This window comes from Motacilla alba, chromosome 8 (genome assembly GCF_015832195.1).
Source record: "Motacilla alba alba isolate MOTALB_02 chromosome 8, Motacilla_alba_V1.0_pri, whole genome shotgun sequence".
NCBI classification, from domain to species: domain Eukaryota; kingdom Metazoa; phylum Chordata; class Aves; order Passeriformes; family Motacillidae; genus Motacilla; species Motacilla alba.
In genome coordinates this window covers 17,818,118-17,844,925 of record NC_052023.1, presented here as the reverse complement: position 1 = coordinate 17,844,925, position 26,808 = coordinate 17,818,118, and the positions used below count along the sequence as shown (strand labels likewise).

At 41.5% G+C, this 26,808-nt stretch overlaps 1 protein-coding gene across 1 annotated transcript in view; it reads left to right on the top strand.

Annotated features, from left to right (window-relative positions):
* DPYD (dihydropyrimidine dehydrogenase) overlaps window positions 1-17,451 on the top strand; it is a 337,889-nt gene extending 320,438 nt beyond the window's left edge. The window contains exons 21-23 of the mRNA XM_038144404.1: window positions 3,909-4,052; window positions 13,218-13,358; window positions 16,035-17,451. Of these exons, the coding sequence (XP_038000332.1) occupies window positions 3,909-4,052; window positions 13,218-13,358; window positions 16,035-16,205 (456 nt within the window). The 3' untranslated portion in view covers window positions 16,206-17,451. The remainder of the gene's footprint in view (window positions 1-3,908; window positions 4,053-13,217; window positions 13,359-16,034) is intronic.
* Window positions 17,452-26,808: the final 9,357 nt, after the last annotated feature.

Here is a 26,808-nt window from a genome sequence, read left to right as displayed (position 1 = left end):
TCACCTTAAAGCTCTCTGGCTTAAGGTTTCATTGTTGATTCATTAAGTTGTCAGTTCTCTATTGGCAGGGTAATGCCTTTTTATATCTGAATAGAGACAGGTTTAGTGGAAGATACTGTTATCTTTAAATGAACAGGATTTAGGTTTTTTGGTAAGAATAAATTCATCAATGATGAATCCCTGGAGAAAGTACTGAAACAAAAATCACAATGTTGCTGAAGATTTATACAGTTCATCAGTTAAAAGGCAGCTTTTGGAAGCAGAGGTGGGGGGAGGATTTGGATTTTTGTTTTCTTTCTGTAAAATACTCCAGCAAAATATTTCAAGCTTAAAGTTTTGTGATAATGCAATTATAAAGAATGAAATAATTCCCCTTAATGTATTTATTTAGACTCCATTCTTGATGTTAGAACACAGAAACACATTGAATTATGTCTATATAGAGACAGATGGATACAAATAATGCAGCTATAGACATCACTGATACAGATATATAAGTAGACAAGAATTATCTAATTACTCTGTTTGTTGCAATCTTCTAAGCACTTGCTATGCTCCACATATTCATATTAATTGTTTTTTCTAGGCAGATGTTGGTCTGACAAAGATACCAGTGTATGGAGAGTTTAGTGACACTGGAATATTTGGAAATTTAAAAAATAAAATTACTATATAAAAATTTCAAAAGCAAACAGAGTTAAACACATCAAGCTCTGTGCTTGTGCTTTCATTAGGAATTTTGTTGCTAAATCCCCCATGTGCTTAGGAAGTTGTCCCCTACAATGATTAGAGGCAATTTAATTTTAAAATCTCTTCAATATCCATCTCTTCTGCAGTTATTTCAACATTTTTCCACCTTTGCTATATCCAGCATACACTTCATTAAAATATTTTTTGCCATTTCCTCTGGCCTTTGACTGCACAATGTTTGCAACCGCAGCTCTGAACAATGAGCCGTCTCCTCGACATTCCATATGTCTGAGCATTACTCATAAGGGGAACCATCAATAAGTCCTTCCTAAGCTCCTGAGGCTACATTTTCATGTATTATTTATTACTATAGAAAAGATTGCTGGTTTTCAGTGTTGTTTAATGAAATTTGGCCTGGCTGCTTGTGAACTACTAGACCCCAAACACAAAATAACCAGACCATTTGTATGGGCACACAGTCACCTTCTGTGAAGTCACTGGAAGCACATTGTGTATGGGCCCAAGCCTGGACCAAGACCTACATGTTTCCTTAAATATTTTAAATTCCATGTAGCCAAATTCTTGATTGAAAAACAGCAGTGCACAGCAAATATGAAGATTGGAGGACAGTTTTGTAGATAAATCATAATTTATTTTTAAAATATGTGGATTGTATGGTTTAATTTTACTGCATGCATGTCATTACAAAACATCTGAATTATGGAAATGAAGGCATTGCACACTTCTCAAAATGCCCACTGTACATTCCAGCTAGCAGCTAGGTTAGATATAAAAATCTAAATACTCCCATCTCACAGCTATGAAAATTAATTAACCTTTGTAATTCACTTTTCACCTATTCACAAAAATAGGTTCTTTTTCCACACTTTTCTTTAAATCACCTATTTAATTTTAGTATTCTTAATGTTTCTGCCTGTAGAAATTGAGAGATTTGGTGTACATTAAGAGAACAGAAAAGTAAAGGATTTATTCTGCAAAGATTTGGCTGTTGTTCCCAGAGATGATCTTTAATCAGTCAAGCCGTGAACAACTGTCTCCTCTCTCTACTCCTTCAGTTAAAACCTCAGCAAAATTAGCTTTGCTACCTACTCTCAAAGTCAGCAATTCAATTCCTGGCCAGACAGGAAAGAATCCAAAACCGCTTTGTCATCAGGTCTCCTGCCCTCTCAAACCAAAGTTGTTGGCATCAGCACATAAATTATGGAGAGGAAATAGTTCCTCAGTGACACAGCTACTACTTATTCATAGCCAAAAATATATTTCGAATTGATTCAGCCTACTGGACATATAAGAATACTTTTTATCAAAATTCGTAATTTTAAGAATTCTGCGAAAAGTTTTAGGTTTTTTAGAAGTCGTATAGAGAATTGAGTTTATGTGTGTGTGCTTTACAGCCTATTGATTAGATTGGAATTAGACAAATTCTTCCTTCTACTTATTTTGCTGTTTAAAATAATTCTGCTTTTGCTGCCTTATTTGACTTCAGTATATAAGGCCACCACCTCACTGCTGTTTGCTGGAATTCTCAAAGCCTGGTTTTAAGATGTCCTAGAACATTTCATGTCCAGCAAATGCACAGAAAGGAAATTTTGATGCCTGTAAGGAAGCCTTGACCATGACATGCAGGAGCAAAGTTCCCACTGAACGGACAAAATAAGAGCGTCTGCCAGCAGGCAAACTCAGGCTACCTCTGCTTTTGGAACCTGCAGCACCCCCAGTCCTGCCTTGATGCTGCCCAGACTGTGGCTGTGACCCAGAGCAGGGTTCAATCCCAGCCTCCAGGAGGCACCTCTGGAGAGCTCCTGGACATGGTGAGGCTGGAGCTGACCTGCTGTTAAAAATATGTTGAGACCACAAACCGATCCTTGAGCATTTCAAGGATGTCACCCTCTGTCTGTATGCTCAGAATACCCAAAACCCAGCAGCCAAGGAAGCTTCTGTTTGTCATAGCAAGAAGGTGCCAAGGTTGGGTATTGTGAGTGACAGAGATCATTGAGGAATTTTTCTCCTAAGGATTGGCAGAAGAGCAGGGTAACCTCTTCTGGATTTACTCCGTTTTAAAAAATAATAATTTTTAAATTTTTAAATAATCTGGGGTTTAAGATTCACATTGAAATTCCCTCTTAAAAAATTGATAAGCACAGCAGTACTGTATCTTGTTCGATATGCTCTTTGAGGTTGTATTATTAGCGTGAATTAATGCCAGCAGCTGCTCAGGCTATGTATCCCCTGTTACTACCTGCTGCTTTCTGCAGTACTGCTGTAGTTTCTGAACAGGCTTGAGTTAGGTGGATAAAATACTTCTGCAGAATAAGGAACCAGTTTCATGGAAGGAAGGGCATGGTCTATTGCATCAAGCAAAAGTCCATTTTTCTACTATTTTTCACTCACCTAAATCTGTGATCGTGGCACACTACAGTTGTCTGTGTCTCTTCCAGGTAAGCAAAAGGATTTTTTTTGTTCAGGAAGATGAGTGTTTTAGGAAATCTGATCCAGCTCTTTCATGTTCTTGAGTGAGACATGAGTTTTGCAATTCAGTGAAATCTTCCTCTGGAGTTTGCTTAATTGGGTTCAAGGACTAAATGTTCCAGAAAAGATTGCAAGTGGGACATAGAGGAAAATTAGGAGACTATAATGTGTTTCAGTTCATTTGGTGTTTGTTAGCCTTACTTTGACAGGTTAAAACAGCCTTCTGTTATCACACTACCAAATACCTGTTTGTAAGCTTTAAAAGTATATATTGATTTATTCAGATATTGATACAAATATCTTAAATACTTGTGGAGCTCTTCTAAATAAACTGATAATTTTATGATACCATTCCACATAGTATAAAATGAAATAGAAATAAAGTTAGCATTTGAATTATTTAACATGATACATTTTTATATATAAGCAAGTATGCAATGGGGAAATAGTAGACTGTTGGATGCTGACCTGCAATTCAGCTATTTTTCTGCTGTGAGATATTAATATTTTAATATTCAGTATCTATTTCCAAGTCAGATCCCAATGTTCATATTTGATTTTTATTCACTTCTCACTCTGGTGCAGGCTTACTGATTTCAATTTCAGCTTCCTGAATAAGAAGCAAGTTGCAGTCAATGTGGACTTGAGATCTCACCCTTGGGATCATACTCATCTTTTTACTATACCCACTTACTAACCATAATCATGTTTACTGATTTTTGTTTCAGAAACTGCCCAGTTTTGGGCCTTACCTGGAGCAACGCAAAAAGATAATAGCTGAGAACAAGATAAAACTGAAGGCACAGAGCATGGCTGCTGAGCTTCCTGAGAAAAAACACTTTGTTCCAAAGAAACCCATTCCAGCAATCAAGGTAACAAAAATACATGCACAAGAAGTGATAGGCAGTTGACATGCACAGTCATTTCTAGCAGTTTGAGTTGGTTATTACTGCTTTTAAGCTTGTTAGAGGGCATCAAAGACAACTCTTTATGCAGACTTTCTAGCTTTTAACCAAAATCGATGGGAAATGATTTGTGATGTACTGGTATTTCCCTAATGTCATTTTTCAGAATGAAGATATTCAGGCAGTGGAACAGTAGTTGCAGATCAAGCAGGAGTGATGCCTTGAAGAACAAAGCAGAACTGTTTAGAATTTCTTTCAGTTTGAATGCTACAGTATGAGCTGTTTTGCATGATACCTTTTGATTACATGCACTGTGCTAAATGCCTCCATCCCTCATGTAGGATCGATGGCAAAGGCTGGTGTTCAGTACATATAAAAGCTGTGTCATAGGTTTAGAGATTGAACTTTTAAAGCTGGAGAATGTTTGTCTAAGTAGCTGATCCACCGTCTACAATGAGTAAATGTCAAGGTAAAAATAAAACCTGTGACCCCTATCTACTGCATAATCCATACATTGAAGCTTTTCCCTCCCCTTAGGTAGTCAATAAATATCAATAAAATGAAACAGCATGAGCTAATTAATCTAGGTGTTCACTTTAGAGCTTACTTAAACTTCAAGTCAGAATAGGAAAAATACTTTTTTTTAATCAGGATTCTCATGGAGACCATTTATAAAGCAATATGAAAATTATGTCTGTTGACCTTGTTGACTGTCTTCTTCATATATGGGAGAATATCAGATATCTACATGAGCAGACGTGTAAAAATTCTTGAAAAAATAAGACCAAGCATAAAATAGAACATGAGATGTGGCTCAGAAAACCATATAATTCCCAAAAGAATATTGCAGTTTACTGATACATCCAGTATTCCAAGCTAACTGGTAGGATGGCAGAACCAGACAAGGAGAAATTTTGAATCGTCTTCCTGTTTAATTTAATTAGTTTGCCACTTCTGTAAACCTCTCTCAGGTTTTTGGATTGCTTATTTTGGTTTATGTCACGCTTTTGAAAACCCCTCCCGTCCTCTTGTGCTGAGGTTTTCTTATATATCTGTATATACAAAAAGTTACAAAGAACAGCAATCTACTCTTTTTTCCTCACTATGATGAGCATTTTCAAAGCCTGCTTGACCTCAGAGGTTTCATGGTTCTGTTCTCCTTGCAGGGAGAGTATTGATGTAGGGGAAAAGAGAAAGAAGAAGCAACAGCCAATAACTGCATTTTCAATGAGATGGCTTGCTTCTGAAAACAGCAGAAAACCCAAAAACTGATAACTATCCAAAAGCAAGTAAACTGAATGAAGGGAAAAGTTTAGCAAGAGGGAAAAACAGACATGAAGACTAGAAAAAGAAAAAAACATTAAAAAATTGAGGTTAATAATTTATTATGCTTAACTCCAAGTAGAAAAGCAAAAAAAAGATCCAAGTAGTAGGAGATAGATTAAAAAGAAGAAAAGAGAGCCCATTGCAGGGGAAGAGGAAAATGAATTCCCCCAAAAACAAACATTTGTTTACACAGATATTGAATACTTCTGAGTGGTGTCTGAGGAGCTTCTCAGCCAGAGGAATCAGGGTATCATCTTCCTCACCCTGACGCTCTTACAAGAAGACAGGCATTGCCAAAGCTGACTCCTGGCAGTCTTTCAGTCTGGCCATCCCTTTCGAAGGGAATGTTCTCATCGTAAGGACAAAACCAGCAGTGAGAGGTGTTGCACTGGGTTTGCATGGCAAGCTTTGATAGAGGTGGGGCTGCAGGGGTGGCTTCTGCGAGAAGCCGCTGGAAGTTCCCCAGGGCCTGACAGAGCCACTGGCAGCCAGCTGCAGGACAGACCCACCACTGGCCAAGGCCAAGCCCATCAGCAGCAGTGGCAGTGCCTCTGGGATAACATCTTTTAAAAGGGGGAAAAAACAGCAATTTCAGTCACAGGGAGAAGTGAGAATATGACCTCTTCAGGGACCTGCTTGATAGAGGACCATGAAATAAAGCCCTGGAGGGAAGAGAGGCCCAAGCAAGCCGGTAATATCCAAGAATCACCTCTTCCAAGCTCAGGAGTGATGCACCCCAACAAAGAGGAAGTCAGGGAAAAATTCCCAGAGGCCTGTAGAGATGTACAGTAGCTCCTGGACAAACTTCAGAGACAACAAAGAAGCCCTCAGAGAGTGACCAAGGTGATCAAACAGCAGGAGCACTTCCCTATGTAGACAGAGAGACTTGTGAGAATGCTCTGGGGGCACTCTAGACCCCATCCCTGTACCTAAAGGAGAGATAGGTGCCCTTGAAAGAGCTATGACCTTTGTCTGGTTGTATTTTTGGGGAGGTTGCTACAAATTTCCTGATGCCTCCCCAAAATTTCCTCATCCATCTAATTGGCTGTTGGGTTGGTGATATGTAAATTCCAACACTTACATAAATTCCACATGCTGTCAAATTGCCATTTATTTGTCAATTTAAAACCCCTCTGTGATTATCCAAAATCTAATTTATTTTTGGATGTCTTTTCCCATGGCTTTTCTCTTTTTTTCTCTCTATTTTTCAATATTAATTGAAACTGCATATTTTTATATTTGGCAGAGTTGTTTATTCTTTTCTCACTTGTCTGTAATATTAGAAATTGTGCTCCATGTGGCTATGTGCCCTGGATCTTTTCTTTTCAGTTGCAGTTTTGTACAGCTCCCACAGATGTATTTGCCTACCTCAGGTTGCCTCCTTATTGCGTTAATTTCTTTCCTTACATGATCCCATGTTTTTCTTCCTAATAATTTAGTTATTTGTCCTTCAGGGCCTATACCACAATATTCAGTCACCATTTACCTGTTTATTTTATTTCCTCCTTTTTTTTTTTTTTTGTTCTGGAAGCTTTGCTGTAGAGATTGTTTGGTAGTTCAAACATTCTGGCATAGCTCTCTTAGCTAGGGCATGACATGCTGTTCCACCTGCTGGAAAAATATCCGCAGAGATCCTCAAGCTTAAATTCCTTTTTGTTTGACATTTTTTTCACCCTTGTTGGTACAGATACATTTGCAAGGTCTTTTGCACGTACATATATGCAAGTCTTTTTTGCTGATGTGTAAGTGCCCTTCTAAAAGCCAGCACTGCGGGAGGCATTAGCCACATTTAGTCCAGTGCTGTGATAAATCTCTAAAAGCCTCTTGGGAGGTGAGGAATATTGAAGTAAGGACAGCTCTATTTTGCCATAACTATTTTGTACCGTTTGGATCCTTCCTGGCATGTATCTGTGTGTTTAACATGAGTCGTTTTACCTTGTGCTTGCCTGCCTGGAAAAGACCATACTGTAATCTTCATCATAGATGTGGAGATATTGCATATTTCAGGTTGAACTATGCATGTGTCTCCCCTAATTTATGGGAGTCTAAGGCTGCTTCTCCCAAGTATATACTCAAACATGAATCACAGAAATAATCTCCCCTGCAATAGCCCATAATGGTCTCCTCTTCTCTTCTCTTCTCTTCTCTTCTCTTCTCTTCTCTTCTCTTCTCTTCTCTTCTCTTCTCTTCTCTTCTCTTCTCTTCTCTTCTTCTCTTCTCTTCTCTTCTCTTTTCTCTCACAGTACCTCAGAGAATATTCTCATTATATATAGTGGTTAAGTAAATTTTAGTCTTTAGATATGGGCAGAATTCCTAGAAATCCAAACTTCTTCTTTCCCTCCCCACTCTGGCTGTGGCAGAAGGACTGCCTCAAGTGCCTCAGCAATATAATAAAATAGAAGGGACCGACAATCTAGTCCAACTGCCTGACCACTTCAGGACTGACCAAAAGATAAAGCATGTTGTTAAGGGCATTTGTCCAAATGCTTCTTAAACAGACTTTGACAACCTCTCTGGGAAACCTGTTCCAGTGCATGACCCACCTCTCAGTAAAGAAATGCTTTCTACTGCCCAGTGTGAACCTCCCCTGGCACAGCTTTGAACCATTCCTAGATATCCTATCACTGAATACCAGGGAGAAGAGATCACCAGCTCTCTCTTCATTTCCCCCCCTCAGGAAGCTGGAGAGGGCAAACTACAAGCTACACAAGCCCAAAGTCCTCTGCTGGTCCTCAAAGAACATCCCAGCCCTTTCCCAGCTCTGTTGCCCTGCTCTGGAGGCACTCAAGTACCTTCCCATGGTTCTGAAGTGCTGGGGCCCAGAGGTGCGGGCAGCCTGCCAGGTGAGGCCCAGGCACTGCTGCACACAGTGGGATGCTCCTCTCTTCTGGCTGGCTGTGTCATGTTTGCTGCACCCCAGGGCACAACTCTGACCCACACCAAGCTGTGCCCAGCAGCACCCTCAGAGCCTTTCCTGCAGAGCTGCTCTGGTTGTATTTCTGCCTGGTGTTACTCTATCCTTAGTGCAGAATCTGGCATTTGGACTAGTTAAATTTCATCCCATTAATCACTGCCCAGTGCTCCAGGGCACGCTGCTTCTGTTGGTAACACTGGAATGACTGCATACTCCACATCACGGCTGATTAATTGGAACAACAGCAGTACAGTAGTTGGGGGCTAGTTTGTTTGCCTCTGATCAGGACAGTTCCATGAGCCGTCAGTGGTGTCTCCTATCCCATTTTCTCTTGCAGCTTTCTTTAATCTAGAATGTATCTGTTGGCAAGATCAGCAAAAGTTACTTATGTTGATAAGCTGCTTGTCAAACTGCATTTTCTCACTGGGATAGCACCTGTTCATCTAGGTGTATAAAACATCTACAAGTTCTTTGGATTTTAATTCAGTTTAAATGAAAACTTGTATCAACTCTACAGTCTTCTGGTTCAAAGCTTTTCCTGAAACACACTCAAGCATATTAAACCACATCATAGCTAAACCAGAAAATTGAGACACTTTGTTCTGCTAATGCTTTACCTTTTCTGAACATTGGTCACTGTATTCCAGCCCTTTATTTTTTGCTCTGTTTAGCCTCTTCATGGCTAGTTAATTTCAGAGCTCTCTTGTGTCAGAGGCCTTGTCAAACATTAAAATTACTGGGGTTTTGGTTTTTGAAGAGGGTTTTTTTTAAAAACGTATTACTTCACAGTCTTCATAAAGAATTGTGATCAATACAGGAAGCATAATTTTCATTATAGAAACCATACTGAATTGTGTTACAAAGGTTCATTTAAGTGGACAACACACACAGGCAAGCAGTGTGATTTTTTGGGATTCTCCTGCGCACAGCCAATAATTGGACTCAATGATGGGGTCCCTTCCAACTCAGGTTATTGTGTGATATGGTATGATTCTATGATTTGAATTATTTTTAAGGCCCACTTTAGCTAGTATTGCAGCTCTTATACTGAAAACAAGGCTTAGAGGTCCCTAAATACCAGAGTACCTTTAACAGCCTTTTTTAAGTATTGGCAAACTGTCTGTAATCTTTCAAGAAAAGTTAGTTTATGTATTTTTTAAGCTACTTTACTGTAAATTGACCTTGGTCATGTACCCTCAGCTTCTGGTGACCGCTTATTTTTTAATCCATAGTTTTTATTTCTAATGTTTCTTCTTTTCATCTCTCACTCTCTGACCATGCCTCACCTTTATTGCTGAAAAAGATCAGGTGGAAGGCAGGTACTTTCCTTATGTGTGTTCCCTCTGACTTGCTTCATGACATGCAGTACCTGCACTGTGTATGGCTTTCTAATCAGAGGCCTCTGATGTTCATCATCTCTAGAACACAGCATGTGTTTTACAAAAGCATCTGCATGAAGATGGACACAGCAGGTCTACAAGGACCAGAGCTGAACCAGGAATTGTATTTACAGATAGAGGTTTACTAATACGATGACTAATGAAAAGCTAATCATCACAAAATGGTTGATACATTACCATTAAAATGCACCTATTGTAGAATTGCAAAACTAATATCCTCCTAAACAGATCTTCTTCTTGTTTATACTCAAACCCACATCTGCTTAGCTTAGTGACAAAAATAATTTTTTTTCTGTATTCATTAGTAACATAGAACTAATGGATTCTGCTCTGATTCTCTCCATAGCAACTGAATTCCTTGACAGTTCCAGTTGCAGGACTACATTCCTTTCCCAGTTTTTTCAGTTATGTTGAGAACGAGAGCACAGCAGTAATCAAAAAGAGTACTCTGGGTCCCTGCTGTCACAGAGGTGCAAATTTAACTTCCAGTTCTGGGGTTTTTTTTGGGTTGTTTTGTTTTGTTTTGTTTTGTTTGTTTTTAAATTGCTGCTGCTAATGCATAAGCCAGAAAGAACACAGCTTGACTTTCAGAACCTGGCTTCTGTTTGCAGGTCTGGCAGTTGGCAAAAAAAAAAAAAATTAATCTGTAAACGGTGCAAATTTGATCTGGAGGCCATTGAGATATACAAGTGTGGAATCCCATAGTGCCATTTTAGACAGTTGCTGTTTGGAGTGAAACTGCTTTAAACAGTGAGAGTTGATTATTTCTTGCTGCACTGTTTATTTTGTTCCAAGCATTTATGATTTGAGAAAACAAGAAGCTCTGAGATGCTGTAAAAGAGTGCACCTGCAGAACATCTTTTAAGTACCATTGCTTTTTTAGCCAATAATGTCTTGAAACTTTGCAAATGAATAAATATATAGTCTTTGGTTGAGAGAAAGAAGTGATTAAAAGACACAACACCAATGAGTGTAAATGAGTAGTAAATCATTGACACAGTCTTTTGAAATCACTTTCAGGCCTCTAAAGTGCCATCATGCTCCCTATTTGGGATTCTAAGTCCCCAAAAGTGTATTTTTTTGAGCTGTGAGAAGTGAGGCTTGGTTAAAAATGCAGGAATCACCATGCCTTATGCATTGTTTTTGTTATTCCCTTTGTAAGTTTGTAGCTGGAAAAATCAATTTTGATCCTGTTGTTTCAAGCAACCATTTCCTGAGCTATCTAATGCTACCCTAAACCTTAGACTGTCTCCCCCATCTCCTCCAGCTGTTTCCCTGGAAAGGCATTAACCAAACCACCTCCTTCCTTTCCCATTTAAAAAGCCTTTTCTAATTTCTAGCTTTGAATTTATTCATGGCTGGCTTACAATTGTGTGTTCTTGTGCCAACATTTTCATTTAACTTAAATAGCCCGTTTTCCTCCCTGACAGATATATAGAGAGAGACATTATATTCCTGCTCTGCCATCAGCTTCCTAGGCTAAACATCTTGCAAGGTTCTTGTTGTCTTCTTTCATAAGCAAGACACTTCATTCCATGGTTACTGGAGTAGTACATCTCTGCAACCCACTTGAGCTTTGTGGGTTTTGTTAACATCCAAACAATATTTAAAGAATATAAATGTGAATCCAGAACCTCCCTGAGAAAATTACCTATGCTTTTTAAACATATGGCTTTTTAGACTGAAAAGCTCATCACTCTCAGGCATCTCCCCCCGTTGATACTTTTGCAACAGGGGCAGGCAGTGGAAAGCTACTCAATTGTATCTTGTGCAGGTTTTACATAATTTCTTTACATTCTCGAGCACACAGCTCACCACTTGCAGGCAACATGGATTTGTGGCAGTGGAATGTTTGGGGGCTGTAAACACACAGGAGAGGCTCAAGGATACTTAGCAATGCTGGGGCCAGCAGATCACACAGAAACACGTGTATTTTGAAACCTGTAGTGAGTTCAAAATTCAAGGCTTGTCAACAGACAAGCCTACATGAGAGCTGAAACAAACTGGAGCTGAAGTCTACCACTACAGTATTTCAGCTGACACAAGACTGCAGACATTTGAAAACTGCTGTGAATCCAGTAAATCCATGAATGTTTCTGATTAAGAACTGGAAATGAAAAGATGGGAGTGTAAGCAGTTCCTAGGAGATCGCATTTGATTTAGTTACCATAGTTCATCAGTGGAGTCACAGTAAAGGGTTTCGTGTTCAAGTCAGGTTCTAGTAAAATGCATTAGCTGAAACACTTTCATAGTAGTTAATTGACCTTTTATAGTAGTTTAAGCAAACAGATTTTAGTTCAAATTTGCAGTGATTTTGGACCATGCACAAAATCAGCTTGCACAGCTCGAGTGATGAGTGTTAACTCATTAAGCTGTGATAACTTGCTCACAGTCATCTGTCCACACTCATCATGCTGCCTTTAGCAATGTGCCATAGCTGTTTTATGCTGAAAGGGCATTAATGTTCTCTGCATGTGCTGAGAAGAACTGGAAGGCTTTTAGTATTGAATGAATGCAACCAAGGTATTTCACATGGCAGCAACTATGGGGTTTGGCAGAGAGAAAACCTTTGAGTGTTTCTGGAACAAGGAAACAGTACAATTTGCCAGTCTTTCTTCCTGGGCATCGGATTTGGTTGAATTTTCTAGCTCAGCAGTCACTAGGAGAAACTTCATAGGTCCTAATACTGCATCCAGTGAATGAAGAAATTTGTCTCTTTGCATAAAGATACTATTGCACAAGTGCTGAAGACCAGGTAGACCTCATTCTTTCAGAAAGTAGTGCTGAGTTTTCAAGTTCTTAGCAGACTAGGAAGACAAGGTTGGACTCATTTCTGCATTTAATTTGTTTAGCAGAGCTTTCCTTTTTGGTGTATGCTGTGCTGGCGTACACCTTTTGCAGCACTGATGTGTAAGGTTAATGCAGCAAGCTCCTACTTGTGAAGTTAACAAATCTTGCAGGATTAGACCCAGAGCTTATTTCTGTGCAGTATTTGCAATAAATTGATGATCATGTCATTTGTGCACCTTGCTAAAGAGAGAAGAGCTATTATTGTTCTCTCTCAGTTTTTTCTTTCCTTGCTGTGAGTTCTTAAATCTGTACTAGTGAGAAATGACCAAAGATGATCTGATTAGAGCGTGTCACTCCTGTTGACATTCCATTTTGTTCCTTGAAGTTTCATCCAATCATGACAAAACAGCAGCACATGCAAAGTCAAGTACTAAATGTATAACCTATTTGTAGAACGTGTTTGTACACAATGTATATTTCTAGTGCTGCCTACATTCAGAATATGCCTGTATGGAAAATGCTTTGTATTTTACAGGGGGAATGAAGGTCAGCCATTTGGAAATTTATAAGAAAAAATCCTAAATATCATCAAAACGCATGGCCAAATTGTCCTCGCTGAAGTACTAGAGAGTGCTCCAGTGCAGCTGCAGAGAGTGACTAGGTATCTTATAAATGAGTCAATAACTTTTCTTCCCCCCCCAGGATGTAATTGGAAAAGCATTGCAGTATATTGGAACATATGGTGATCTGTGCAACACAGAGCAAGTTGTGGCTCTGATTGACGAGGAAATGTGTATCAACTGTGGCAAATGCTACATGACCTGTAATGATTCTGGCTACCAGGTAAGAGCACAGCTGTAATTAGCAGAAAGGCACGATGAGTTATCTTTCTGCTGCTGGGAAGAAAGAATTCACCTTCTGTTAATGAGCAGGTGGTAAAAACAGATGCCTAAAATGTTGAATTTCAAAGCCCATCATGCTCCCGGGCTCTGGCTCACGAGCTGTGCTGGAGCACGGCTGGTCCTGGGGGGCTGCACAGACCATGTCACTGTCACAGGGCCCTGACTGCAAATGGGACTCTTTTTAAGGGGAAGAAATGAAGAAGCCCCAATGGCAGTACATATAGCTCTTGATGGTTTTCAGGTTCATGAGGGAGACAAGGGAAGAACACATCCCTTCCCACCAAGGGGATGTGGGGAGACATGGGCTGGTCTTATTGCCAAATGCTTTTTAAGAAACCCAGTTCTTGTTCCCTCAGAGTAACCAAACTAATTCAGGTTTCAGACAGATGGGGTTTTGTTTTGATCTTGATTGAGTTACAAATCCTTTCTCCAGGATAACTGCCAGGGTTTTTTGAGCAGCAGGTTGAAGCTTGCAGAAATCATTGTGACCAGAAAATGGCCCAATTTTGAGCTGAGGCTCCTATTTGCAGCAAAGTTTTTCTGATTGCTCAATATGGTAGCAAGTTGTATGAAATATATCAGCATGCCTAGGTGCCATTCCATGCCATGTCCACTGGAGCTGATGGACTGGTCTGCAGTAAAAAAGACAGTACAGGAGGATTCATTTTCTTTAAGAAAATCAAAATACGGTCTAGCATAACTTTCGTGGAATCCAATATGCAACAAGCAATAATTTCTACATGGATGTTTCCATACATCTTATTCTGAAAAGAGCTTGCCAAAAACAAACACTTTAATAGAGCACTAAGTGTCCTCTGGACACCATGAGTTTTGTTTGTCTTGAATTCAGTCTAACCAATAATAGGTCTGATGACTTGAGCTACATAAAGTCAAAGAAAGAAGTCTTCCATTGCAAATCAACTGCATTTGAAACAACTATGTCAGAGCAAAGGTTATTCCCACTGATACAAGAAAATTAATGGTGTTTTTTTCCAAAACTAGATTACTACAGTAGCCTTTTAACTGTCTAAATTTCTTCTTGACATTGCAATCTTCACCTTTCCCCTTACATCAGATTCATCAGGAGAATTATATTTTTCATATAACCCTTAGAGAGCAAAAGATTTGATTTAGATTTAGTAAATTTTATTTTTTTGTAACTGGAAATAAAAATCAGCACCAAAAGAACCAAAGTTTAAACCCTCAGAAGGTTTTCTAAGCACAAAATAAAAATGAAAGAAAAAGGCTTTTGCCTTATTGAATTAAGGAAATTGAAAAGAAATTATTTGAACAGAATTGCAAAGGAATTCTTAATTGCAAATAAACCAACAACACCCCTCCTCACCTTCAAAACAGCATCTGCTTTATGCTTCCCTTTGTTTCATAAATATCCATGCTGCCCTACACAGCTGTCACCTTGTATGACTCCAAGAGAAAAGCTTTCCTTAATTTAAAGTCAGCACTGTAGTCCTGACTTTCTCTCCCTCTTTGAACTCCCTTTCAAGATGTGCATTGTTGTTAGGGAGAGAGAAAGAAAGGAGTCCTCTTTAAATACTCACAAGCCAGAGCTCTCTTTGTGCTCAAGCTAAAGTAAAACTCAGAGATCCAGAGCAGTTACTACAGACTTCGTGCCCTTGCTGGTTGCTACAGCAACTTCTGTGCCTTCCTAGTACTGAAACCCCAAATGCCTCAAATCTGCCGTAGGAGCCAACCTGCAGCAGCGCCAGTACTTCCCATCACCTCCCTGCCTCCCCCAGATGCTGACAGTGGTCAGGGAGATTTGCTAAGACACTGCTTGTTTGCCAGAGTTCAACTTTCAGGCCTGATTTTCCCTTCTAAACTCTTCAAAGTGGATATTTAGTGTTTATGGTGCTTTTTAAAATTTTTTACTTTTCCAGTCTTGCTTCTTAGACATTGACACTTTGCGGTTGCGTGAAGCTTTTGTTTTTGCTTTTAATTGCCATTTCCATTATAACCAGGAGCTTATATCATTGAGACTGCAACTGTTATTTCACATTCAAATACACTTATCACCCTAATTGGTAATGAGGATTCACTGCATGGAACAGTGAGAACTAAAGCAAGCTCTGCCTGCCCCAAACTCTGATATTCCTTTCAAAGATTTGCAAAGAAAAGTAATCACACGAGGCACAATAAGCTGTGTTTTTCTTCGCTGTTTATGAAATTAGATTGTTTATGCTGTGCTGAGAATAAAAGTCAAAAGAATGCCTTGTGAGGGGCATTGTGCTGAAGCTGAACAGGTGTGGTCTCTAAACCAATAACCCCAGCACATTGCTACCTTAGGAAATACTTCCTTTACATCAAGGAGAAATACCCTCTGGGAGTTTAAATATCGTGGAGCAAACTCCTCCTTTTGTAACCAGCCCCTGTGGCCAGTGAGCTTTTGCCGAGGTGTAATTTGGCCCACCTCTCTAATTTCAGTGTCTGGAGAGGGGTTGTTTTTGTTTCCTGCCAGTGGAACAGTTGCTATAGCCGCAGTGCAGAATCACACCAAGATGTCTCCAAGTGTTGCGGCGCAGGAAATGCAGACACCGGGATGGGAGCAATTCTGACCTTTCCCGCGCGTGACATCAATAACATTTATTCCTGCTTGCAGGCTATCCAGTTTGATCCCGAAACCCACCTGCCCACGGTTACTGACAGCTGTACAGGCTGCACCCTGTGTCTCAGCGTGTGCCCTGTCATCGACTGCATCCGCATGGTTTCCAGGACAACCCCCTACGAGCCCAAGCGTGGGCTGCCCTTGGCCGTGAACCCCGCGCGCTGAGGCGCCCGGCCCCGCAGCTGAGGGGAGCTTTACCCTTCTTTGATGCAATTGATTTGCTTTCTAATTAGTCCTTGCAAATCTACTCCTATAAAAAATGTTATACTGATAGATGGTGCAGTGAACACTGCTTTCCAATTACTATTTTTGCAACATTTAAGTTTTGAAATTACAGAAAGGTGGTCGTGGCTGTCAGTTGTCCACTATTTGAAGTGTAACTTTCTTGTTGCAATTCATGCTGTGATTTCAAAACTTCTCTGTAGACTCTTTAATCTCTGTGTATTTTCTGGCTGGAAATATAATTAAGAAAGCATTTTTAATGAACTACAAATCAATGTACAAGCTAACTGTTTTCAAGGAGAGCATTTTGTAATTAAACATTACATTTAGTTTTAAAAGAGTTTCTTAGAAGATGTAATTAACTACAGAGCATGCAAACAAAGCAATGTGGCTTCTATTTTTCTATAGACAAATGAAAGGGAGTTTAAAATAGGATTTAAGAACTGGATTAATCACTTTCAACTACTACAACATATGGTAGTGTATTTTTATAATCCTTTCTAATTCTTTTTCACACTAGTCACTTTATAGAACAAATTTGCTTGGCGCTGACACATGCTGGACTCTTCAGATTTGTGTGTTGCATGGGTGGTTTGATCATTACTTTCCCCCCTCAGTGAACACTCACAACATCTCTGCAAACAGTTAAAATGGCTTATTAGGAAGTCCAGATTGCATTTCAGGATTCTGAGAAGCAACAACATTTTTTGCTCCAAGCTCATCCTCTAAATAACTTTTTAATTGTGCCAATTAATGTTCCAGGATGTACACATTTCAGGTCAGAGATCTGATTGCGTGCAAATGGACTACACACCCTGCAGGCCATGTTTGCCAAACACAGACACACAGGGTAAACTGGCAAGGTGATTTCTCCCAGTGCTGTGTATAGTTCTAGCAGTTTCACAGCCAAAAATAACTACAGATTCATCTGTCTTACTAAACAGTATCTCAATTTTAATCCATTTTTCACTCACAGTAGGAACTTTCTAATATGAACATGTTGCTGTCTGCTTTACTCCACTTAAGAATATAAAGCCTTTAGTTTCATAACAATAATAAATGATCTATCAGTTCCATTTCTTATACCATATATTGTGAGCAGCAAAAGCTTTGATTAAAAAGATACCCTGGCTTTTGTTTCTTGATTTATGAATTGAAGAATGAATTATAAATAAATGTTGAAACCAGCTTGGATTTGTTTGTGATTTTTCTTTTTTGCATTTACTAAACAGATTTTCTTTGTAGAACCTTGTCAGTTGGTGTTTCATAATCTCTAAGATTCACTCCAGGAACCATTAATGAGTTAACTCACATGTACATTATTCCATTGATTTCCTGGAGTGCAGAATGTCTCATGCTCTTTGCCCCTCTCTGGCACCTCTTTGTCTGCCTTTGACTTGCCTTCCTTTCGCCTTCCTTCCCCACACACACAGTGTAAATTTGAACATTTTCAAGTGTCATTTCATTTAGTGTCCTTGCTCCAACACTGGTTTGCTGGTGCTTTGGGCCTCCTGGCAGGCTCAAGTCCAGTGTCTCCACTAACAGTTTTCTCTTTGTATTTTAATTTTCCTATTTATCATTGTGGATTTTTCAGACGCAGGTGAAACAGGAGCAGACAGTCATACTGCTTAGAAAATATTTGCTTTAAAGCTCCTAGTCTTGCATAGTTTCTTATCTTACATGAGCTACTGTGGACTCACAGAAAGAACAAGTTGTTTTGTGAATGTTGGTGACAAAGTTTGGAGAGTCTCTGCATGTACTGCTTGTCCCTCTGCTGAGGAACTGCCTAAGAAGCAGCATGCCCTTGAGTGGGGCAGAAAAAGACATCAAAATCAGATGGTCTGAAAATAACATTTTATCTTTTCAGACAGCAGATGCAAGGAAAGGTAGCTGTATTCTCCAAGGCTGTTACCATGTATTTCTTACTCCACATCCTGCCTACCACGAGCCCTGTGGCTGAGAGGTGCTGTGTCACCTGTGGCTGAGCAGGGCAGCCTCTGCAGGTCTCTGTTCCTGCATCCCCAGACCCAATTATCTTACTGTCCTAAAGGTATTACATCTGCTAGTGTTTGGTTTCTTTGAAATACAGGACAATGCCAAGAGACCTAATTTAAACAGGTACCTGATGATTGCAGCTGCAAAATCAGAGCTTTTCCAAGAATATTCAGTAGTCACGGGACATTCAGTATTCTTTAGTGGCTGTAAAGTAGTCTTTGGAGAGGTAAAGGCATTCTTTGTGAATCGAGACTATAATCAAGACTATAATTTGTTTACTAAAGAAGGACTAATGTTATAGAGGCCTCTTTCCTACTACCGACCCTCTGCCCCACTCTTGTTCTGTCAGATCAGTTACCAGTTTCAGGAAATGCATTCCCAAATGTACTTGTTTCTAACTCTGACAGTCAGCAGTAAATCTGTGTGTTGCAGGAACTCGGAGAAATAGCTACATTTAGGTCTCCTGCAGGAATGTCTTAAGTCATCAGGGTAAGGCAAGGTGTAAACAGGCAGGGGAGAGAGCCACAAAGGACATATTCCTGGGGTTTATATGTTTTTCACATTGGTCTTGGGGAATCATCCCATTTAAGAGCCAAGGAAACAAATTAGAAAAATCTGGTCTGGTCTGCAAATTCTGTAGCCAGTTATTAAAAAAGAGATATGAATTTTCAAAGTGTAAGAGGTTCCAAATTAAGCTCATATATTTCAGTGATTTAGTTGCACATTTAAGGAATTATGTATTATTAAAGACATGATGGTTGACATCCTCCAACCCTAGCCCTTGCAGTTTTTAGATATGTTGTGCTATTGATTATTATTATAAAATACTGTGAACTATATTTGACAAATTAAATTATGATAGAAGTGTCATAGCTCATCCTCTGGTAGCACATTCTTATTCATGTCATATTCCTCAACAGAAAATGCTCCCCATGTTTAGTGGATGCTCTGCAGGCCAAAAATTACTTGAAAAAGCTGCCAAATATGCTTGTGTGAATCCCAAAGCACCCATGTTCATTGGAAAAAAAGAGATGTTTTGCCTTGCTAACAGACTATACAGGCAGTTTGGGTTTTGGCCTCTAGGATGAACTGACATAATATTTCCAAGGCACTGGATTGGCAGCATTAATAGACACATTTTAAAAAATCACACAGGATTTTTAAAATACATAATTTCCTGATTTAAAATGGAATATTAATTTGATCTCATAGCAAAATTAAAACTAGTCTTTGCATGAATCTGTTGGGCAGCCTGTGTGTCCAGTGCTGAAGCCCTGCATGTGTGTACTGCTGCTTGCTCGGATCCTTTACCAGTTGCTAGAGGAAGCCTTTTCAGCAGCCATGCATTTGTTCAGTTCATAAAATTTAGCAGGAGCAAAATCTAAGTTACACACCTAGAACTGCTGCTCTTTTTGTTGTGTCCTGGAGGACAAAGGGCTCTGGGAGAGGTGACTTGGCAGTCACAGAGTGGCTCACTGTCATTTCTGCAGCCTCCCCACCTTACAGTGCCCACTACTGTCACCTTTGGCTCCTCCAGCTTTGTTGTTCTTTAAGTCTTTTATCTCAAGGTTGCAAAAGTGACTGCTAGATTCAAGGCAAATTATCCAAACCCCAGCTGAGTTCCATCAACCTCATGCCTCATAAAAACACTTTGTTTAACACAGTCCAAGACTGTAGCCTCAGAAATAAAATGTTAAGCATAGATATTTCCTATCAACAAGATCTTGCCAATGCATTCTGTAAGTATATTTCATTATTTATCTACTGTAACATCAGGTTGGACATGTTGTTAAAATTTTATATTTTTCAACGATTCCTAGTAGAAAATATTTTTTAGATAAAATATTTATTTTATTGGCAGAGGTTTCACTTCAGGCAGCTCCACTTCTTTGATGAACTGTGGAAGATAAGTTTTCATTGGCAACATCTGGCAACCTGGCAGATGCTCTCGGCAGCTGGATTGGTAACTTCAGATTTGCTTCTGGGTCTTTCATATAATTAGTCTGCTTATGGGCCATCTGGGTTGCTTTGTTTCTGCTGTTGCCATTTCCTTTCTTTTCTGAGTAACTAATCTTTCCAGTTGTTACTCCGGGAGATCAATTTTTAATAACACTTCTTCAGGTTAGCCTGCTGGATCTTGTGCAAATGTCCGCGCTGGCCTTGCCCAGGAGTAGAGATCCTGCTTTTATCTCTTCTTTCTCAGAGGTCTGAATCTGCCCATCATGATTTTTGTGGTGTGGGAGCAGATCTTCTCATTGCTATCAAGCAGTGAAACTGGAGGTCAGCTTGGCAAGCGAACATTTACCACCTCTGCACAAAGAAAGCCACTCTCCCCATTTCTAGCTTGAGCATGCTAAAGTTACCACAAGGAAATGCAATAGTTCCTTTTTTGTTAAAGAACAGCAAGTCATTAAGCTTTCCCATGGCACACCTACCTGGATGCTGGGGCAGCATACGGGAATTAACTTGGACAGCCCCGAGCAGAACAAAATCGTTTCTGCTCAGCAGCTGAACACTGTAGCCCTTCAGTTTATCTATCCCTTGACAAATGCTAACCAACCTCTGAACTACTGGGATTTCTTGTGGTGCTGCAGAAATACCAACCCGCCCACGTACCCTCAGCACTGCCGTGCAATGGGTGCAGGAAGATTCCTCGTGTTCTGCAGGGAGCTGCCTTTGCACCCCATGGCAGGGCTTTCTCTGCAGGGCCACTGCAGCATCACCTTCTGGAGGCAGAGGTTACACAGAACCCATCTGTCTGCCCTGCATGGGCCTCTCCACATACACTGGCAACCAGGACCTTAAGGGCAGCAGTTTAAAGCTGTTTCTCATCTGGTTCTGAGGTACTGTGTAAGGTTCAGGGGAATCTTAATAAATGATTTTCATATAAGTTGACTAAAACAGTGGCAACCATTGATCTTCCTTGTCTTTTTGTAAGAAAGACCAAACATTTTACTTCAGCACAGTGCAGCGTTAGTTGCTCCTCAGTGTTTCTGCCTCCAGTGGTGAGCTCTCTTTTATTGCATTTCAGCAAGAGGCAAGCAGTGTCATATGCCTCCAGTGCCAGCTCACACTCACAATTGCTGATTAGAATCACATTCCACTGACTGGAGATAATTATCATCCTAAATGACCTGTTCTCACCTGTTTAGTCTAGAGACTACTTATCATCACAGCTTTTACTTCTGCCTGTTGCAGACAGTTTTAGGCCTCAGCACTGAAAGCTTTATATTCAATTGTTGAGAAATTATGTTTCTCAGGAACATTACTGCCAATCTCATGCAAACCAGATGGCCTGCAGATAAAAGTCACCCATGTTGCTTGAGCAGGCGTAGGAGGCCAAATTTTCTGTCCGAGTTCAACAAGGGGAGCCAGTGAATTCTGTTTCTCCTGTGAGTGGGCTATATTGACTTTCATTTGTCACAGGCAGAGTGAGTGATGTGTGTTAGATAAATCTCACTGTAACAAAAGGGAGCCAGAGGAATGGAAGCAGTCCCATGCCTGGTGAAGAGCTCCAGCCTGGTGAAAGCATTGGGGCTGGGCAGTGCCATGATCTTCCCCGGCAACTCCTTTCCCAGGGAGCCCTGGTTGTGCTGGGGCTGCCCCAGGCTCCTCTGAAGGGCAGTGTGGGCACTCCTCTTTCCTTTGCATAGGCTTCAGTAATTACAGTCTGTTCTCTGGCTGTTGGCAAGACCATGGGTCACCTGCCCATGGCTTTCATGTTAAACAAAAGCAAGCACTGCAGGATTCCTCACTGAAACCTTACGGAATTATTATTTTTAATCAAAATCACATGAAATGCAGGTGAAAAGAACATAAAGTCTGTTTTCCATAAGGTGAAATAGCTATCAGGAAGGTGTCTGGGCTAGTGCTGCAGTGGTTCCCCCTCCAGGCACCTGCTCCCTGACTGTAGGAGCTGCCCATTGTAAGACATTTGCTGCCTCACCATCACACACAGGCTCTTAAGCATCCCACACTGCACTCTGTGGATCCCTCTGTAGAACTGTGCATAGGTGAACCCCTTTTGTAAGTTTATGAGGTGCCAATATATGCTATTTTATGCTACTAGCCTATTTACTGGATTAGCTTGAGGATTTGATGCAAAAGCTGATGATATTGAAAATACACATCACTTCTATTGCGGCTAAGAAAATCAGCTTTAGAATTAGAGAGACCTTGTATCTAGCATTATGTATGGCCCTTTAGCTTTTTAGCATGGCTGTTCCTTGTTGCTATAGCAACCGAATTAACCATTTCATTAATATAATGGAATAAAACACATTTATTCATTTTTGCACTCACGGGTAATCCACATTCAGCTTTCAGCATACTTGTCAAGCTGTGCCCCTTTCACCTCAGCCCCAGATATTTCTTCAGCATTGCCAAAGGGTTTCTATTTGTATTTTTCCTTGTTGGAGAGAGAGTGAGCTGTTGGTTTTGAAGAACGTTATGGTTTTTGTAATTAAATTCACCTTCATTTCATTGGTTAGCTTCTGCTTAGCATCCCTTAAGTGGAAAAGCAGACTTCACAAGCAGCATTTGGTGCAGAGAAGAGGTGTTCTTCGCATCAGAAAAGAATAAATCACTTGAAATAATGAAACCTGTGATCAGCTTGTAGGCTAAATTTGGCATGAGGTATTCTACAGTAAATACTAACAATACTCAGCTCTGTGTGCTGCCCAAACAGTCGGGTTGCTGCTAAAAGCAGATGGAGTGCTACACTCTTTGTTTACTTTGGGTTTAATGCTGCCCAAGCCATGCCCACACATGGTAAAGGTTATTGAAATAATAGTTTAATTAAAATAATATGTCTGCCCATCAGCAGAAAGAACCAGGGTTGCTCCCTGTGTGTGGCAGAGCATGGCAGTGACAGCCCTGCCCACGTTGCTCTTCTGAAGTGCTGCCATTCCCAGTGCTGTGCTTACTCCACAACTCTGCAGAGGCCTGGGATGAAGTGGCGCTTGGCTGAGACCCCACAACACCCAGCACTCCCCTTGGCAGCCAGGGTTTGGCCAGCAGTAACCAAAAGAGGCCCCACAGTCAGCTGGAAAAGCTTTGTAACATGCTGTGCCAGGTAGCCATGGGGGCTGTGGTAACAGAGGTGTAGCCAGGAACTGGAGATCCCCTCAGCTCCAGCTTGCTGTCTGCCAGGAAGGGCCCTGGCCCTCAGCAGAGACACCCCAAACTGAGCCTGCTTTGCAGCAGTGATGGGACACAGAGTACAACAGAGGCTCATGGCCATTGTTTATCTGACTGTCCTTCCAGCAGCTACCAGTGCAAAATTACACACCAAATTTCAGCCCATGGAAATCATTATTAGCAATTCCACAGCTGAACTCATTACAAATGAAGTAACGTGTCTGATACAAAGGGGGGGTTCAGTTTTGATTTGTTTTGTTTTGTTTTGTTTTTTTTAATGCAACTCAGAAGTTAAGAAACTAAGTTTTACTGGAAACAGAGCAGATGTGTAAATGATTTTGAGAAATGAGTTAATTAACTTTGAAGGTATAAATCCCTTCATTAAAAAGACAAGGCATAGAAGTAACAGCACAGTAGCATATTGCCTGCTATAATATTGTTCATTCACTGCTGCTTGAGTGAATGTATAAATCATATAGTCTACAAGGGCTAGTAGAGTCAGTATCATTCATGTGCGCTGCCTTCCCTACCTGAATTAAATTTTAAGTGCTGCCTTCTAGGCAATCATTGTCTCAGAAATGCCCAAAGACCCAGAAGGAAAGAGTTATGTAGCTGGCAAGGTGAAAGACCTACCCTGGACAGAAAAAGCCTAAGCACAGAGGCTCTGTGCACACTGCAGATTGTGCTGATGCCGTATTCTCCTCATGCCTTTGTTTCTCTTTGTATATGGGAAGCATCTTCTGAGCTGTCTAGAAGTAATACAGAAGCAATAATACTCATTTTACATACTGTGATGCTGTAGGCTAAGAGTTTGGACTACTACATGTTATGGTGACGTTTAGCCTTTACATCGTTTGGTTTTGGGCAACTTGTCATCTGGAGTAAGTTTAGCCAGAACATCATACCATGTAATGACTAACAGAGCTTGTGCCTTCAAAAACCTTGCATCCAACACTTTTTCCCCCACACAGAGGTTAATACTGGTACAGGAATTAATACACATTACTCTTTTTTTCCCCAAAAAATTTTCAATCCTTTGCTAGAACCTGGCATGCATTAAAAATGGCAGTTGGCTACTGTATACGTTCAACAAATGGGATGAAGTGATTTGGGGGATACCCTTAGCTGCAAGTTACTGAAACTCCTCTTGTCTGACCATAAAGAAAAATATATTTTAAAAAACCTGTGTGTTTTGAACCAACCAGGAGCCTGGCCTGGCCTTCCTCTCCCTGTTCCCTTGGTGGTGCAATACCTGTGTCCCTGCCTCACCGGCCGCCACTGAGCCCCGCAGGACTGCCAGTCCCCGTCCCCTATGAAATAAAGAAATAAAGGTTAAAGATTTGCTTCCCTCTCTCCCGAGGGCTGATCTGAGGTTGTGTTGCGCTTGATCAGAGAGCTGTGTCTGTGCCGGATCGGGTGTTATTTCAGCCCTAGTGCAGCGGGGACTCCAGAGCCGACACCAGCGAGCGCCCAGGGCTGTCTGATGCTCTGCAAACAGCACGCACGGAGAAACACGGCCAACATTTGTTGTTTGCAGCCGCAGCTGCAGCGGTGCGGGCCAGGGGCTGCTGCGGCTGGGATCCGGCCTCTCAGGGCCCCTGAGGAGGGACGGGACGGGACGGGACGGGACGGGACGGGACGGGACGGGACGGGCAGGGCAGAGCAGAGCAGAGGAGGGCCGGCAGGGCAGGGCAGGGCTGGGCTGGGCAGGGCTGGGCAGAGCAGGGCAGAGCAGGGCCGGGCCGGGCAGGGCAGGGCAGGGCAGGCAGGGCAGAGCAGAGCAGGGCTGGGCAGGGCAGGCAGGGCAGGGCCATCCCACATCGGGACGGGCGGCGCTGCCGCCGGCTCACGGAGGGTTCGCCTCTCAGTCAGAAGCAGAAGGCGGAACGGGACGGGGCCCATCGCGTCCCGACAGCCCGCTCGCAGCGCCAGCAGGAGTTCCTCCAGCGCTTACCCCTTCTCCTGACAGCCGGGGGAGGGGGGTGGTGCGCTGCAGCCCAAAGGCTTGACCCGTCACTTCTGTGTCAAATCGCTGCCCGATGCCGCGTCCCAGGCCTCGGCGATGGCCCCGGGCCACGGCAGCGAACCCGCGCCCGGCCACGGGACTCGGAGGGAGAAAGACTTGTTTTTCTTGGATGCCTGCATTCATCCCAGTTACCCGTAAGACGGATCTGAGGTATTAAAAGTGAATCATTTAGCGATGAGGTCATCTCCCCACAGCTCCCGGGACTAAGAAGCGTTTCCTTTTGTCCCACTTGAATAGCAGCATGCAGTCGGGGGCTGCGATACCAATCACAGCGTATTCCAACTTTCCTACGGTAAACATGGAATGGGAGGCAGAGCTATTGCCAGAGAGACCCTGGGTACCAGAATAAAATCAGCATCATGAGAAGAGAAAGTATTACTGCTACCCAAGTGTGGCTGAATTAGCCAGATAAAGCTAAAAATAGATCAGAAGTATCTATATTATAGCCAAAAGAGTACAATTTGGTATTACTTAATATGAAGTGGTATTTTGCTGCAAGAAATCTTAGGCATACAAACAGTGCTGTATAGGTACTTGTCTGCAATACTTTGTGAGTGTGTGTATATATATATATATATATATATATATATCTGCTTTATATATTGCACATTTCATGTATGTCTAGACAGATGCATGCTAATTATTGCTTACAGTTAAGTTTCTCTTTCTAATCGTGTCATGTGAGACACTGATAAAGGCTGGTCACCTCCAAAACTATCTCCAAAGGAACATGCCTGCAGCAGACAGATCTTAAAGCTTAGCTGGGGAGAGAAATGGTGTTAGAGGTACTGATGGACATACCCTTAAGAGCCACAGCCACAGCTGCCTGTAACTGCTGGGTTTTAGCAGCTGCACTATGGGGGCACAAGGAACGGCAGGCAGGAGGTTCCAGCAGCCCCTACCCAGGGCATGAGAACATTTACCTGCCCTTCACCACGAGACTTGTACATCTGCTCTGCTTTCAAGGAGTCTTTTCACAGGCACACAGAAAATCTGTGCTCTTCTCTGCGTTCAGAGAGCCACTCTGGGATATAATTTGTCTGTGCTGTGTCTTTACACACTGACACATACCCTCACTGCCATCAGCACCAACCCAGCCGTGTATCTGGGCAAGGACAAGGGAGGGGAAGGGGACGTTATACCCAAATCACACAAGGGCCCTAATGGCACCAGAGTGGAGGTACCATGGTTATTTTCCTATTGCAAGGACACAGCCTCAAAACCTGCCCCCTGGGACAATGAGAGTCCCTTGGGATTTCTTTGTTACAGGAGACCCAGGCAGGTGTGTTACCTTGCCCCTTAGCTGGTAAGCCACAGCCTGTGTTCCCTGAGAGGCCCTGTCCAACAGGGCTTCATTATTTTTCAGGATTTCCATTGTTTTTATTT